Source organism: Miscanthus floridulus, chromosome 9 (genome assembly GCF_019320115.1).
Source record: "Miscanthus floridulus cultivar M001 chromosome 9, ASM1932011v1, whole genome shotgun sequence".
NCBI lineage: Eukaryota > Viridiplantae > Streptophyta > Magnoliopsida > Poales > Poaceae > Miscanthus > Miscanthus floridulus.
In genome coordinates, this window is record NC_089588.1 from 138,813,279 (window position 1) to 138,830,073 (window position 16,795).

General features: G+C 46.3%; 1 protein-coding gene across 2 annotated transcripts; it reads right to left on the reverse strand.

Annotated features, from left to right (window-relative positions):
- Positions 1-568: 568 nt before the first annotated feature.
- On the reverse strand, positions 569-8,194 carry LOC136484341 (serine--tRNA ligase, chloroplastic/mitochondrial-like). 2 transcript variants are annotated; one of them, XM_066481593.1, is made up of 10 exons: positions 7,943-8,194; positions 7,694-7,872; positions 5,990-6,041; positions 5,721-5,869; positions 5,553-5,645; positions 2,385-2,564; positions 1,684-1,850; positions 1,339-1,473; positions 1,144-1,237; positions 569-1,060 (listed from the first exon to the last, which is right to left on the reverse strand). In XM_066481593.1, the coding sequence occupies exons 1-10, from the start codon at positions 8,106-8,108 to the stop codon at positions 776-778; spliced, it is 1,500 nt and encodes a 499-aa protein (XP_066337690.1). In that variant the 5' UTR covers positions 8,109-8,194; the 3' UTR covers positions 569-775. The 2 variants fall into 2 exon arrangements, with proteins under 2 accessions (XP_066337690.1, XP_066337689.1); XM_066481592.1 differs by having other exon boundaries at positions 5,948-6,041.
- Positions 8,195-16,795: the final 8,601 nt, after the last annotated feature.

Genomic DNA, 16,795 nt, shown 5'->3' on the forward strand with positions numbered 1-16,795 from the left:
TTTGTTCAACATCCATCCTCGAGTTCACACACGAAATCGAGAGAAAATCTGAGTCCAAGTCGTCAGTTTCAGTCGGCCGAGCAGCTCGGAACTGAACTCAGCAGAACAGGTGCTCGCCCGCCCGACCGGCAGCGCCACGCGGCCGCCGATGTCTGCCCTGCGCGCCAACGCCCGTCCACATGGAAGTGGAGAACGTCACCCTGTGCAGCCTCAAGCAGCAACCGAGCACCCAGCTCTCTAGCTTGCTCCGTCTCTGTTTCTCTGCTCGTGCGCCGCCTCGCCATCACCGGCCAAATTCGCCGCCGGTGCGCACCACCATCCACCGATTCCCTTCACCTCCATAGCCCATCATGGTCGAGCTAGATATGCCTGTAGCCACACCATTTTCCCCGACCTGTTCCACCGGCCGCCATTGCCGCCATAGAGGCAAGCACGGTAAGCTTGGGGTCTAGGCGAACTCGGCTCAAACCTCCTGCGAACGAGACACCACGAGCACCACAGACACGGTGTGCTGCTGCTGCTACCCAACTGCTTCCCCGGCAGAATCTGACCTGCCACTCATGAGTCATGCGCATAAGTTTGTAGTGCTATGCAGATCAGAGTAGCCGACCAATATAATGTGCACCAGCATACAACCATACAGGGCTATTCAAGAACAAAGGGGGAAAAAAGATAAGACTAGTTATGAAACAGGAGCCCTAATCACAAAACTCAGTAGTGTATATTTGTAGACAGTTCTAAGCCCACAAGCTCAACCGTGGGTGACTGTAGGGGGTCACTTGAATTTTGGGGAGAGCACCTCAACTCCACCCATATAGGGTCTTAGCGGCTCTGGAACCACAATCGACCCATCATCCTGCTGAAAATTCTCTAGAATGCATACTATCAGACGAGGCACTGCTACTGCTGTTGCGTTGAGTGTGTGGACAAACTGCGTAGGGCCTGAGCCAGCTCCCTTCCCTTTCTTGGTGTTCGTTGATGGAGGCTCTGAGGGTGATGGACGGTAACGGATGCCAAGTCGCCTACTTTGGTAGTCGGTACAATTGGACGCACTGGAGATCTGCAAATTTGATCAGGAATCATCGACATGATTGAAGGAAATGTTGAGAAGACATATACAAGCCTGGTAAACTTGCCCCTTACCTCACCGTATCGCTCTAGGCCTGGCATCCACGCCTCGATGTCAAATTTTCGATAGGCTGGTGCACCCAGATCCCCAGTTGCCATATCCAGAGTTCTATAAAAGGGGCATATTGGCACTGGCATTAGTACATCTATCGCATGGAATTTCGTCTCAAAAATGGGTATGGCACAGAAATTAAATGGGACAGGAAGCACTTGAAATGAAGTCCGAGTGATGCATAAAGATCCTCTTCAATTGTAATAAGTTCTTCATGCAATTTGTCACTTTCCTCTGGCCGACAGAATATGAACATCTCAACCTTGCTAAATTGATGCACCCGATAGAGGCCCCTGTTCATGATAAAATGATAAACTAACTTTACAAATGCACTGTAAAATTAATCTCAATGCAGAGCATGTGGAAGTTTGTTTTTACCACAGTTTTTAAGCATTCAAAAGAACAGAACCAAATATACATGCTCATACAGTGATAAATCTTCATGTTCAAAAATCAAGAAACAAAAAAGTTCATAACCTCAGGCAAAAGGAGAACAGACCAACCTAGTGGCAGCACCTGCTGCACCAGCTTCTGTGCGAAAACAGTGTGAATATGCTACATATTTTAAAGGCAAAGCAGATTCGGCAAGTATTGAGTCCATGTGGATGCCTCCAACAGGAATTTCAGCAGTGCCTATGAGACACTGATCACTGTCCTCAATTGAGTAGACCTGCGGAGCAAAGTGCAAGCAATCATTTTAGCACACGTCAACAATAACAACTAGAAATGTATCTCTGGAACCAAGAAGGAACTGAAATGGTTAAATTGAACAGCATATAACACCAGAGCAACATATCACAGGCAATCAAATACTTTAGTCAGGCAAGGTTGAAATTGTGGGTCGCATGTGACTGAATTTTCTAAAATTTGGCTAGGGACATCCTTTTGGATTATATGAATATATTTATCTCAATGGTAGTTTCATTTTCATAATAATATAACTTCACTGTCATATTTAGTACATATATTATAATAGAAATAGTGGCTAGCATTATGTTTCAATGACTCCATCAATGCCCAAAACAGAAACTATGTTGTTATTACAGGGAGTAATCCAACAAACCAAATAGCTGCTAATGCAAACATAATGTAAGAATAAAAACAAGTCACTAGACAATAGAATGTGTTAAAATGACTATTCTCATGTCTTTTATGATACAAATAACTAAACCTTAAATACCATCTTTAACAGGGGAGTTCATACCTGAGTATTTTGAGCCCTTGGCTGGAAGCCACATTTCTCAACAACAGATGATCTTACAATCTCTGGAGTTATGAGTGGTGTGAAACCCTTCTTGGAGACCTCAGAAATAGCCCAATTTACTAGGGCCATCTCCAGCAAAACAGCTTCATTCTTTAAGTAGTAGAACTTCGAACCACTGACCTGTGCAAGACAGTACAGACCTTCAGTACAAAGAAAAGACCAAATAATAAATCTACTTATCTAGAAACTTCAAAGAAAACTCGATATATGAGGGAAACCCCAACGGCATTGCATTAAGAAGACGCACGCTTCTCAAACATAGGCGGAAAAACACCCTGAAGGCCGGCTGCCTTGGATGTGCCACTGAGCACCCAGGACACATGCCTGTGGCCATTTTGTATCTCGCTGAAAACGACTCAAATGGTTACACGTATAACTCAGGAACACAGCCAACGAGGGGTGTTTCTAACCCAAGCCTGTTTAAATTCACCCCCACGGGGAGTCAAATCCAGGTTACTAACATTGTTGTGCCACTAGGCTGCAGACCCTTTCACTAAGACAAGGCAAATTTAACTAAACAAGTGTTCAGAGAATTTTAGATCTATTTACTTGACGTCATGCAGTTTGAATTTTTAGGTGTATCCGAAAATATCTTATTGAACAACTTGCTGCAGTGTGTTACAACAACAACAACAACAAAGCCTTTAAGTCCCAAACAAGTTGGAGTAGGCTAGAGTTGAAACCCGGCAGAAGCAATCAAGGTTTAGACACGTGAATAGCTGTTTTCCAAGCACTCCTATCTAAGGCTAAGTCTTTGGGTATATTCCATCCTTTCAAGTCTCATTTTATTGCCTCTACCCAAGTCATCTTCGGTCTTCCTCTGCCTCTCTTCACGTTACTATCCTGGCTTAGGATTCCACTACACACCGGTGCCTCTGGAGGTCTCCGTTGAACATGTCCAAACCATCTCTGCTGGTGTTGGACAAGCTTTTCTTCAATTGGTAATCTATCACGCATATCATCGTTCCGAACTCGATCCCTTCTTGTATGACCGCAAATCCAACGCAACATACGCATTTCCGCGACACTTATCTGTTGAACATGTCGTCTTTTCGTAGGCCAACATTCTGCACCATACAACATAGCAGGTCTAATCGTCGTCCTATAAAACTTGCCTTTTAGCTTCTGTGGTACCCTTTTGTCACATAGGACACCAGATGCTTGGCGCCACTCCATCCACCCTGCTTTGATTCTATGGCTAACATCTTCATCAATATCCCCGTCTCTCTGTAGCATTGATCCTAAATATCGAAAGATATTCTTCCTAGGAACTACTTGACCTTCCAAACTAATATCTTCCTTCTCCCGAGTAGTAGTGCCGAAGTCACATCTCATATACTCAGCTTTAGTTCTACTGAGTCTAAAACCTTTGGACTCCAAAGTCTCTCGCCATAACTCCAGTTTCTGATTCACTCATGTCCGGCTTTCATCAACTAGCACTACATCGTCCGCGAAAAGCATACACCAAGGGATGTCCCCTTTTATGTCCCTTGTGACCTCATCCATCACTAAGGCAAACAGATAAGGGCTCAAAGCTGACCCTTGATGTAGTCCTATCCTAATCGGGAAGTCATCCGTGTCTCCATCACTTGTTCGAACACTAGTCACAACATTGTTGTACATGTCCTTAATGAGCCCGACGTACTTCGTTGGGACTTTATGTTTGTCCAAAGCCCACCACATAACATTCCTTGATATTTTATCATAAGCCTTCTCCAAGTCAATAAAAACTATGTGTAGGTCCATCTTCTTCTCCCTATACCACTCCATAACTTGTCTTATTAAGAAAATGGCTTCTATGGTTAACCTTCCGGGCATGAAACCAAATTGGTTCATAGAGACCCGCGTTATTGCTCTCAAGCGATGCTCGATAACTCTCTCCCATAGCTTCATAGTATGGCTCATCAACTTAATTCCCCGATAATTAGTACAACTTTGAATATCCCATTTATTCTTGTACATCGGTACTAATATACTTCTCCTCCACTCATCAGGCATCTTGTTCGATCGAAAAATATGGTTGAACAGCTTGGTTAGCCATACTATAGCTATGTCGTCGAGGCATCTCCACACCTCGATTGGGATACCATCTGGTCCCATCGCCTTACCTTCTTTCATCCTTTTCAACGCCTCTCTGACCTCAGATTCTTGGATTCTCCACACAAAGTGCCTATTGGTGTCATCAAAAGAGTCATCCAACTGAAAGGTTGTGTCTTCTCACTATTGAACAATTTGTCAAAATACTCTTGCCATCGATGTCAGATCTCATCCTCCTTCACCAAGAGAAACAACGAAAGTCTGCCACCAAAAGCTTATGTTGAGAAACAACACACTCCCCTGGTATCACCTTGCAACCCAAGCATGCTCGTTTGTCCTTTCTTCTTGCGAGGACAAAGTCAATCTGGCTAGAGTGTTGTCCGCTACTGAAGGTCACTAGATGAGATTCTCTCTTTCTAAAGAAAGTGTTGGCTATCATCAGGTCAAAAGCTACCGCGAAGTCCAGAACTTCCTCCCCCTCCTGATTCCTACTACCATACCCAAAACATCCATGAACTGCCTCGAAACCTGCGTTTGTAGTACCTACATGCCCATTAAGATCTCCTCCTATAAAAAGCTTCTCGCTACTAGGTACAGCTCTAATCAGGCCATCTAAGTCTTCCCAAAACTGTCTCTTAGCACTCTCGTCGAGACCTACTTGAGGGGGCATACGCACTAATTACGTTCAAGACCATATCACCAACGACAAGCTTGACTAAGATAATCATATCTCCTTGCCTTCTTACTCCCACCACACCATTCTTGAGGCTCTTATCAATCAAAACTCCTACTACATTTCTATTCGCGACTGTCCCTGTGTACCAAAGCTTGAAACCTGTATTGTCCACCTCCTTCGTCTTCTGACCCTTCCATTTAGTTTCTTGAACGCATAATATATTTACACGCCTCCTAGTCACGGTATCAACTAATTCTCTTAACTTACCTGTAAGCGACCCTACATTCCAACTACCTAAACGGATCCTAGTTGGTTCGACTAGCTTCTCTTAACTTGCTGCAGTGTGTTGCCGTACATAAATGTATATAGTGTAGCAAAAGTTGTCGCAATTATACCTCGGCTGCTGCATCAAAGTCAAAGAAATCAAGTTCCTTCCCCAGCTGAAGATGATCTTTCATTGCAAAAGTGAAGCTCCTCTGACTGCCTACCTGCACAGTTCAATCAAAATAAATTATTAAATGTACAAAGTAGAAAAGTAGCAGGAAGTATAAAACAACACTTACCACTTTCCTGAGGACAGAGCTTTCCTCACCCCCAACAGGAACATCTGGATGGGTAGTGTTAGGAATACTTTGAGCTTCAAGTTGAAGCTTATCTGTCAGTTGAACAAGATCCTCCTCAAGTGCTATAAGCCCATCTTTCAGGTTCTTACCTGTAGTAACTCAAAATGGGTAAAACTAATATAGTGGTGAATCCTTATCTTCATGCTTGAATAAAATACTCATTCTACCTTCTTCAACAAGGGCTTGGCGTACAGATGGGTCTAGTTTACCTTTCATCTTGTTAGCAACTGCATTTCTTTCAGCTCGGAGCCGTTCAACCTCCTGTCATCTGTCACAATTAGTTGCCATCGTTCTGTTACCACCGTATTACATTCTGGAACTGAATTAACCAATTGTGTTCATCAAGTGCATATATAGACAGCTACTGTATCTAACTATCGCACATGTCTTACGCAGAACATAAAACTTCTAGAATGGAACCATTTAAAGGGAAATAGCAGATGTATACCACATGAACAAGAATCACAAGGATCATAAAAATTTTGCAACTTAGCTTTGTTATCATGAATGATAAATTGCTAAGAGCACAATCTGAAAACAGTTAGGCCCTGTTTGGCAGCTTCGTAGTTTTATTAACGTGTAATTAGCTTCCGGTGGTAATATCTTGTGCACAAGAATACAGTTGTAACTTGTTTCCTCTGTAAAATATTCGTTTGGCAAATATGTGAGACAACCTTCTTCCACAAAAGCACCAGCCACCGCCACTGTAGTTGACAGGTCACACGCTGGTCATCCTCTGCAGCCAGGTGAGGAAACGTCGGATTCAAGCTCTAGGAATTGCAATTGCCACTTCAGAGTTCGGACTCGACAGAGCTAGCATAGAAGCACCCAAATCAACTGCAGTTCATCAGAGTTTAGAGTTTGTTGCAGTCTGGTGAGCAGAGAGAGATCCAGGAACAGGGAATGGAGATGATGATTTGATGAGTAGGGATAGAGATCTGGGAAGAGGGAATGGAGATGACCGAGAGAGGCCATAGGGGAAGCAAGAGGACCAAGAGAGAGATCTGCTCCTTCCGCCATGGAGATGGCGAGATGGAATCGGGGCATGCGGCCGTGCAGGAGACGATGCCCGATATCTGTCGTATTTTTATTGGCGTCTTGATAGATAATTTTTTTATTTCAGTTGGATCAATCTAATACAGGGGTAAATCTAGTTGGTTCACAAGGCATCCAAACAGCATTTTCTAGTTCAAGGTGTAAAATCTTCCAAGCCTGTAATTTGCACTGGTTTTTGATATAAAACCATGCTTCTAAACAGGCTCTTAAGGGCCAACCAAAACCAACTAAAGATTGAAAGAATATATACTCACTCACTACAATTTAATAATTGCCTGATGTAATGCTAAACAAGGTATATCTGAAAGAGAGCTCCATAAAAAGTACAGGGTCTGTATGAATTCCTAGATTCGACTTTCATGGACAATTGATTTCTTAAAATGTACTGTGAGCCATTTTTTGTGAACATTGGATCTGTATGCAACTCAAGTGTTGTATGATTGAATGGAAATTCAATGGATAAAAGAACTCTGAATTATCCTAAAGACAAAGTTAAATCATATTACAAATATTCTATCCCAATCCATGTTCAGCCTTTTGAGTTCTGTTTCTAACTTTTGTTGCCAAGACAAATACAGAAGACACAGTAGCCACACCGACTAGTCATTACTGAATGAGATAAACCGTGCAGTTCATCAGTCAAATTATAGGACATTTAAACAGTTCAAATATAAGCTCAGATGAAAAGCCTAGCAAAGAGCAACCATCTAGTACATACCCCTCGGCCACCCAAGTCAAAATCCACGCACTAGAACCTGACCCTCTACAGGGCAACCTTATCCATCAACAAATCTAGCGCAGCACAGTCAGACAGCAACAGCTACAACACAAAGCTCCGGTATTGGCAAGCCCCAGACCTTTCGCAGTGCGAGGTACTGGTCGTAAAGCTCGAGGATGAGGTCCAGATTGGCGGTGGAGTTCCGGCTCCGGATGTTGTCGGCGACGGCGTCCCGGTTATCCCGGATCCATTTGAAATCAATCGCCGCCTTCCACTGCGGCCTCGCCACACCGGCACCGCCTCCCGCACCACCGCCGCCTGAAAGAAAAACAGAAGCTTAGACAACTATACATCGTTGAGATGAAGAGTGAAGGTTAAAGCCTTTTACCTTTGGTGTCGGGTTCGACGGCGGTGGCGGCGGCGGCGGAGGCAGAGGAGAGGAGGTGGGGAGCGGGGCGGCGAAGGAGAGAGCGGGTGAGAGTCCGAAACGGGGAGAAGGATGCGGTGCTGGTAGCAGCGGAGGAGGAAGAGATAAAGCGGCCGCAGGTCAGCATCTCGCCGGTGAGGTGGAGGTGGTGGCCGGCGGGCGGCCGTTGCGGCGGATAAGAAAAGGGTGACGTTTTGGGTCAAGATGGCAACGGCCCCGATAGCCTAGGAGTATTTGATCCATAGGAGATAGGATAGGATCATATTTTTACCTATAGGTATTTAAATGGACAAAAATCTATCTCTAATGGGTATAACGGGTACGGAGACGTTCTCTGTTTACTCGTCCCTGTTATCTATTAGAAAACCCGACTATTTGAGCGGTCATACGAGTATTAGGCCCAAAGAAGCTCAACATAGGTATTTTGACCCAAATCTAAACAATCATATATATAGTTTGTGTGTTCTAGGAACTTGAAAGCTCTAGTTTGATTTTGATGAATTAATGAAATCCTAAGTGCTAACCTAGTTTATCAAGTGATCATGAGACAGGTAGCACACTCAAGTGGTGAAGCAAATGAAGATCATAGCATGATGATGATAATGCCATGGTGACGATCAAGTGCTTGGACTTGGAAAGAAGAAAGAGAAAAAAATAAAAACCTCAAGGCAAAGGTATAAACCATATGAGCTATTTTGTTTTGGTGATCAAGACACTTAGAGAGTGTGATCACATTTAGGTTTGATAGCAGTACTATTAAGAGGGGTGAAACTCGTATCGGAATACGGTTATCAAAGTGCCACTAGATGCTCTAACTCATTGCATATGTATTTATGATCTAGTGAAATGCTAACACCCTTGAAAATATTTATGAAAATATGCTAACACATGTACACAAGGTGATACACTTGGTGGTTGGCACATTTAAGCAAGGATGAAGAAGTTAGAGGTAAAAAGGAGATAGTCTCGCAGGTCACAATGTGACCGGACGCTGGTCCCAGAGGAACCGGCGTGTCCGGTCAGTTGTAACAGCGGAGACGCTGGCGTCGGTCAAACGACCGGACGCTGGGTCTTGGACTGACCGGACGCTGAGGTCCAGGGTCTGGTCCTGTTGTCGGGCAGCGCACAGAGGCTAGGGTCTCTGACCGGACGTTGGCAGGGTCCGATCGTGCATGACCGGACGCGTCCGGTGGGCAAAATACATTTCTGGAACCTTACTGGAAACGACCGGACGCTGGTGGCTCAGCGTCCGGTCAGTTATAGCGCAGCGTCCGGTCAACTCAAGTGACCGTTGAGATCGGGACACGTGGCTGTCGTCGGGCGACCGGACGCTGAGGTTCAGCGTCCGATCAACTTGATCGGAGCGTCCGGTCAGCCTGCGTTGTGCCCAGTGAAGGGGTACAACGGCTCTATTTCGTGGGGGCTTCTATTTAAGCCCTATGGCTAGCTCAACCTCACTCTCTTGGCCATTTGCATTGACATAGCAACCTTATGAGCTTAGCCAAAGCCCTCCCACTCATCTCCAACATTGATTCATCATCTTTGTGAGATTGTGAGAGAATCCAAGTGCATTGCTTGAGTGTTTGCATCTAGAGGCACTTGATGTTCGTGTTTCGCTGTGGAATTCGCTTGTTACTCTTGATGGTTGCCGCCACCTAGACGGCTTGGAGCAGCGAGGATCGTCGAGCAGAGGGTGGTGATTGTCTCCGGCTCCGATCGTGGTGATTGTGAGGGGTTCTTGACCTTTCCCCGGCAGAGAGCCAAAAGATACTCTAGTGGATTGCTCGTGGCTTGTGTGATCCTCATCTTGTGTTCGTTGTGCGGCACCCTATTGAGGGTTTGGCGTGTGATGCCAATTAGCACGTGAACCTCCAAGTGAGTGAATCGTCACAACGAGGACTAGCTCGCCGGTAAGCAAGTAAACCTCGGTAAAAAATCATTGTGTCATCATTTGATTCCGAGGTGATTGGACTTCATTGTTATTCATTCTTGTGATTGATTGAGTCCTTCCTCGACACGGCGGTATAACCTTCTTGCTCACTCTCCTTACATTACCATAAACTAGTTGTCAAGCTTTTTAGTGTAGCTAGTTGTGAGAGCTTGTTAGTTTGGTTAGTGTGGCTCTTTAGTTAGCTTTTGAGAGCACACTAACTTAGTGTAGTGTCATAGCTATTGAGTGGATAGAAACTATATAAATTAGAATTGTGGTAGGTGGCTTGCTATTTTAGTAGGCTAGCGTAACACTTGCTTCACCTCATAATTGTCTAACCGGTTTGTTAAGTGTTGTTATAGAAATTTTTAATAAGCTATTCACCCCCCCTCTAGCCATTAGGACCTTTCAGCAGTAAAGGTGTATTTGTTGTATTTCGTCATCTTTGTTTAGGTAGGGAGTTGTTTTCATTCTATGTATGTATAGGCCAATTTTGGTTTGTTAACTAAAGCAATGGTATGTTCAATATTATTAATTATGTTGTTTTGTTTAGGTTGTGGAACAGGGATGAAGAAGAGGGGTTCCATGGTGCATTGGCTACCAATTCGAAGGATGTACTAATTATATTCATTTGTGCCTAGCAAGCAGGAGTGCCATATGGGAGGAACATAGCTACGTCATTTCGTTATGTAAGCCTGTAGAGAGCAGTACATTTAGTTTGCAATCTATGTACCGCTTATGTTAGGACATCAGTTGAGAAAGATATTATGATAAGCATCCATTGTTATTGTAAGAACATGGTTTATGGATGCAATCTTGTGTTCAATAAGCAATTAAGGGTCATTTATTATTTTGTTATCACCGCCGTCGTTGGTGGTGCAAACGTCCAACACCATCGCTATACGTATTATACGGCAGGGATCAAAAGTGTATCACCACCGAATCATTTAGTAACCCAACACCAAATAAACAATCATCAAAGGCGGATCATGGTGCAAGACGATGGTGACCATGACATAGCAACCTTATGAGCTTAGCCAAAGCCCTCCCACTCATCTCCATCATTGATTTATCATCTTTGTGAGATTGGGAGAGAATCCAAGTGCATTGCTTGAGTGATTGCATCTAGAGGCACTTGATGTTCGTGTTTTGCTGCGTGATTCGCTTGTTACTCTTGGTGGTTGCTGCCACCTAGACGACTTGGAGCATCGAGAATCGTTGAGCGAAGGTTGGTGATTGTTTCCGGCTCTGATCGTGGTGATTGTGAGGGGTTCTTGACCTTTCCTCGGCGGAGAACCAAAATGTACTCTAGTGGATTGCTCGTGGCTTGTGTGATCCTCATCTTGTGTTGGTTGTGCGCCACCCTATTGAGGGTTTGGCGTGTGAAGCCAATTAGCGCGTGAACCTCCAAGTGAGTGAATCGCCACAACGAGGACTAGCTTACCGGCAAGCAAGTGAATCTCGGTAAAAATCATTGTGTTCATCATTGATTCCGAGGTGGTTGATCTTCATTGTTATTCATCCTTGTGATTGATTGGTTCCTTCATCTACACGGCGGTATAACCTTCTTGATCACTCTCTTTACATTACCGCAAACTAGTTGTCAAGCTCTTTAGTGTAGCTAGTTGTGAGAGTTTGCTTGCTTAGTTGGTGTGGCTCTTTAGTTAGCTTTTGAGAGCACACTAACATAGGGTAGTGTCATAGCTATTGTGTGAATAGATACTATCTAAACTAGAATTGTGGTAGGTGGCTTGCTTTTTGAGTAGTCTAGCGCAACACTTGCTTCGCCTCATAATTATCTAACCATTTTGGTAAGTGTTGTTGTAGAATTTTTTATTAGGCTATTCACCCCCCCCCTCTAGCCATTAGGACCTTTCAGAACTCTAGTTCAATTTTTCTTCACCATCTCCGCCAGCAGCACAAGCACGTATGCCTCACGAGTGCTCGTGCCCCTCGCTTTCTTAGTTTGGTCTCTCTACCATCTTTGCTCGTCCTCCTCGTAACCTCGCTCCTTCTCCTCGACATCTCCGAGACTCCGACACTTATACCCGGGTGAAGAAGAAACGTCTCCGATTACAAAGCTACGACCCCAAGTGTCCTTGTTTATTGGGTATACAGTACCCGTCGGGTATCTGTTACCCGATCGATGCCCGACGGGTACGGGGATGTGCAAGAATCTATACCTGAGACAGTTAACGAGGACGGGGACGGTATGAATTCTCCGTAGCGGGGAAGAAAACATTCCGACGATACCCGACGGGTATATCCCCGTTGCCATCCATAGTTTTGGGGGCGCCAGGGGCCGTATGGACTTTTGCAAATGTCAACCGTCCGATCTGACTAGTAGTAGTTGGATGAAATTATCGTGCAATTTTTTCTCAAAACAAGAATTAATCATGTGCATATGCACTTGTTTATATTTATATTTATCACTACCAAATGTGTCAGGACCCATGTCATTTTTTAACACCATGAAGACCACCGGCACATGATGTAAGTCTTTTATAGACAGTTCAGGGTATGTTTGGCAGGGATTCACCACGGCGATTTACCACGGAAAAAGTAAATCTAGATCTAGGATTCACTGTGGATTAGATCCACCGTAGGTCTGAGATCCACCAGAAAACTGTTTGGCTAATGCAGCAGCTCTAGATCCACGCAAGGGCATTTTCGTTGGAATGGCCAGAATTGTCCTTGGGCTCTAGTGTTCTCTTTGCTTCACCGCTAACCTGGGCCCGCACGTCAGCTCTTCTTTTCTCCTCTTCCTATCGAGCAGAGCATAGCGCATCGCACACACGCCTTGCCTGCTCATCGGAGCTCGCGGCCATGGACGGCCTCACTGGCTTGGGGAGGGGCAGCACAGGCATGGCCACCCTGGGGAGGGGGTGGCACAGGCATAGCCGCCCTAGGGTGGGGCGGCGCTGGCACGGCCAGTCTCGCAGCCCACTCGAGGATGAAGGAGCTCGTCATGGGGTGAGGGCGTGGCGGGCGCCGTGAAGGAGCTCGAGCAGCTGGTCGTGGAGAAGATGACGACGGTGAGGGCGTGGAGGAAGAGCAGGAGGAGGCCACGTGCGGGGTGCCCCGCAACTGGATCTTGCCAGCCTCACGTGCGCGGAGGTGGCCATGGCACGAGCGGCCGCCAGCGCGCGGCCAGGGCATGGCGTCCGGAGCTCGCTAGGGGCGCGGGCCCGGTGCCCCGCCAACGCAGCCATGGCACGGCCGGAGCTCCTAGGGAGCAGCAGAGTTTTTTTCCATAGTAGAGAGAAAGGTGCGGGAGGAAGAAGAGAAAGAAAAAAGAACGAAGGGGTACGTTTGTGTAATCAGTGGCAGTGATGGGTAATTTTTTCCAAATCCACCAAGCTTAGTTTGATGGAGCACCCTTGAGGAGATCCACAAAATGGTCAATCCAGCCTCCAGATCCACCATTTTGCTGAATCAGAATTTGATAGATCCAAGCTCTTGAATCTAACCGTGTGTTTGGTTGCAGGGATGAAGTGGGATGGGATGGGACGGACCTAGGATGAGCTATGTTTGGTTAGGAGGCCAGCAGGGTCGAGGACATCCCACATGTGAATATACCCATCAGATGCAGGGCGTCCCCGTCCCCGGAAATTTCACGGACGGGGATGCCCCAGGTGGGACGAGCCGCTGGCTGGCGACTGTGAAGAAGAGGAGGTGACTGAAAGCTCTAGTTTGGTTTTGGTTAATTGATGAAACCCTAAGTGCTAACCTAGTTTATCAAGATGATTATGAGATAGGTAGCACTACTCCAAGTGATGAAGCAATGGCGAAGATCATGACAATGGTGATGGCATGGTGATGGTCAAATGCTTAAACTTAGAAAAGAAGAAAGAGAAAAACAAAAGGCTCAAGGCAAAGGTATAAAATGTAGGAGCCATTTTGTTTTAGTGATCAAGACACTTAGTGAATGTGATCACATTTAGGATTGATAGCCGTACTATTAAGAGGGATGAAACTCGTATCGGAATGCGGTTATCAAAGTGCCACTAGATGCTCTAACTCATTGTATATGCATTTAGGATCTAGTGGAGTGCTAACACCCTTGATAATATTTGTGAAAATATGCTAACACATGTGCACAATGTGTTTGCAGGGTTGAGATGGGTTTGGGTCCCTCTCGGCGGGATTCGGCGCTTTCGGAAAAATGAAATGTCTATTTTCTATTGCGCCGGATGCAAAATTCTTGGTGGTTGGCACATTTGAGCAAGGGTAAAGAAGTTAGAGTTGAAATGGAGTTGGTCGAAATGATGCTGGCGTCGGTCTACTGACCGGACGCTGGGTCACTCAGCGACCGGACGCTGAAAGGCTGCGTCCGGTCGAGCTGTCAGATGGCACAGTGGGTAGGGTTGAGCACCGGACGCTGGTCTGCGTCCGGTCAAGGTGGACCGGACGCGTCCGGTCGAAAAAACATGCCTCGGGGAGCTTACTGGAAACGACCGGACGCTGTGGCTTCAGCGTCTGGTCAGTTTTACCGGAGCGTCCGGTCAGCTTCGCAGCCGTTGAAATCTGACGAACAGCGTTTGAAGCTGGTGACGCGTGGCGTCCATCGGGCGACCGGACGCTGAGGGCCAGCGTCTGGTCAGTATGACCGGAGCGTCCGGTCAGAGCGCGTTTTGCCCAGTGAAGGGGTATAACGGCTCTATTTGATGGGGGCTTTATTTATAGCCCCATGGCCGGCTCAAGGGAGTACACTTGCATATTTTTTATTGACATAACAACCTTGTGAGCTTAGCCAAAGCCCTCCCACTCATCTTCATCATTGATCCATCATCTTTGTGAGATTGGAAGAGAATCCAAGTGCATTGCTTGAGTGATTGCATCTAGTGGCACTTGGTATTCGTGTTGCGCTGCGGATTTCGCTTGTTTCTCTTGGTGGTTGCCACCACCTAGACGGTTGGAGCAGCGGTGAAGGATCGGCACGAGTTGGTGATTGTTCGTGGCCGCCTTCGGTGATTGTGAGGGGAGTTGTACCTTCCCCGGCGGAGCACCGAAAGATAACTCTAGTAAATTGCTCGTGTCATTGAGTTACCTCACTTGTGGGTCGGTTCTTGCGGTGTCCAATCGTGTGGACGAGGTTTGTGAAACACATCTTAGCCGCCGAACCACCAAGTGTTGGTCGACACAACGGGGACGTAGCGTGTTGGCAAGCACGTGAACCTCGGGAGAAAATCGATTGTCTCTCTTCTTTAGCATTCTCCCGGTGATTGGCTATATATTCATCTTGTGATTGGTTCATCCCCTACACGTCGGTATAATCACTCTACTCACTCATTTACATTCTTGCAAACTAGTTGATACAAGCTCTTTAGTGTAATTAGAATTGAGAGCTTGCTTTATTATTTACATTCATCTAGTTGAGCTCTTTAGAGTAGCAAGGTTGAGAGCTCTTAGTGAGTAATTACATAGCTAGTTTGTGTGCCTAAGTATTCATTACAACTAGAATTGTTGGATAGGTGGCTTGCAACCCTTGTAGAGCTAGAGCAAGTTTGCATTACGCTATTTGTCATACTAATCAAATTGCTCTAGTTGATTTGTAGATTTTTAAATAGGCTATTCACCCCCTCTAGCCATATTAGGACCTTTCAGTGACGCCGGGCTCGGACGGGGTCGCGGGCAAGGGCTTCGGTCGTGGCCGCGGGCAAGGGCTTCGATCGTGGCCGCGGGCAAGGCTCCAGTCGCTGGCGAGGGCTCCAGTCGTTGCTCGCCGGTCCGGTTGCGGCGGCGAAAGGGCTCCTGTTGCGGGCGGCGCGAGGGCTTGTGCGTGGCGGTAGCGCGAGGGCTCTGGTTCGGTTGCGGGCGGCGGCGCGAGGGCTCACGGGGCCACCGGCTGGGGCTGCGCGCGGGAGCGGGAGCAGTGAGATGGGTGCTAGGGCCGCACGGGACGGGTGTGAGACGAGCGAGCGGCGGCCTCCGGCGGATGGGGGAGGACAGGGGCGAGGCTACGGCCCCTGGAGGCCGGCAGACCGCGGGCGAGCAGGCGGCTGGGAGAGGGCGGAGCCACAGAAATTCCCTCAGAGCACGGTCGGAAATTCCGCCCAAAAATTCCGATGGGGAGGAAGAAAAGAAAAAAACAGAAAAAAATAAGCTGACAATTGGACTCCACGTGTCAGTGAGTGATCCCACTTGTGATGTCCCAAAACTAAACAGAAAACGGGTTTGTCTCATCCCTCTTTAACCAAATAGAAACTGGAATCGTCCCGTCCTCGTCCCATCCTAGAAATCAGAGACAGGACTATCCCACCCTCGCTTGACTTCCAACGAAACACTACCTAAATCTGACGAATCTGAATCCCTACTGAACATACCCTTTATCGACCGTACGCTCGAATACGGGTGGACTGCCCCAGAAATCTTGAAACGTGTCTAACGAGCAAACAAGCACACACATTACCCACATACACGTCGTACGGTTCCCTAGGGGTAAACCTGGTGCCACACTCGATCGATCCACGACTGGAAATTGAACGCGCGCGTGTAGCCTTCGCACCTGAGCAGTCACCACAGCTCTGTGAGCACGTTGGCCCCATACGTCTTGAAGTCGCATTCCGTACCATCCTTGGATACAATTCGTTCTATCAATCGTTCGGCTCATGATTTTTTTTTACTAATAAACTGGCTGATGTTTTTTTTATTGTGAGAAAAAAATACTATACCCTAATTGATTAGTCAAAACAGAGCTCTGTCAGCACAGATCATATGTCAGGTCACCTACGGAATAATATGAAGGGCATAAGTATATTTTACAAATAAAAAATAGGTTGGAAGAACTCTTCCCTCATTAATTTTAGGCCTGGTTTAGTTCTTCTTCCTAAATTTTACTCTATATCACATCAAATATCTGAACACATATATGAAGTATTAAA

Excerpts from the sequence above, each read along its gene's own strand:
- LOC136484341 (XM_066481592.1), bottom strand. The coding sequence starts at position 8,108 with ATGCTGACCTGCGGCCGCTTTATCTCTTCCTCCTCCGCTGCTACCAGC. Across the intron at positions 6,042-7,693 it reads AGTACCTCGCACTGCGAAAG|GAGGTTGAACGGCTCCGAGC; the intron begins GTCTGGGGCTTG and ends GACAGATGACAG. Across the intron at positions 5,870-5,947 it reads CCAAGCCCTTGTTGAAGAAG|GTAAGAACCTGAAAGATGGG; the intron begins GTAGAATGAGTA and ends GAGTTACTACAG.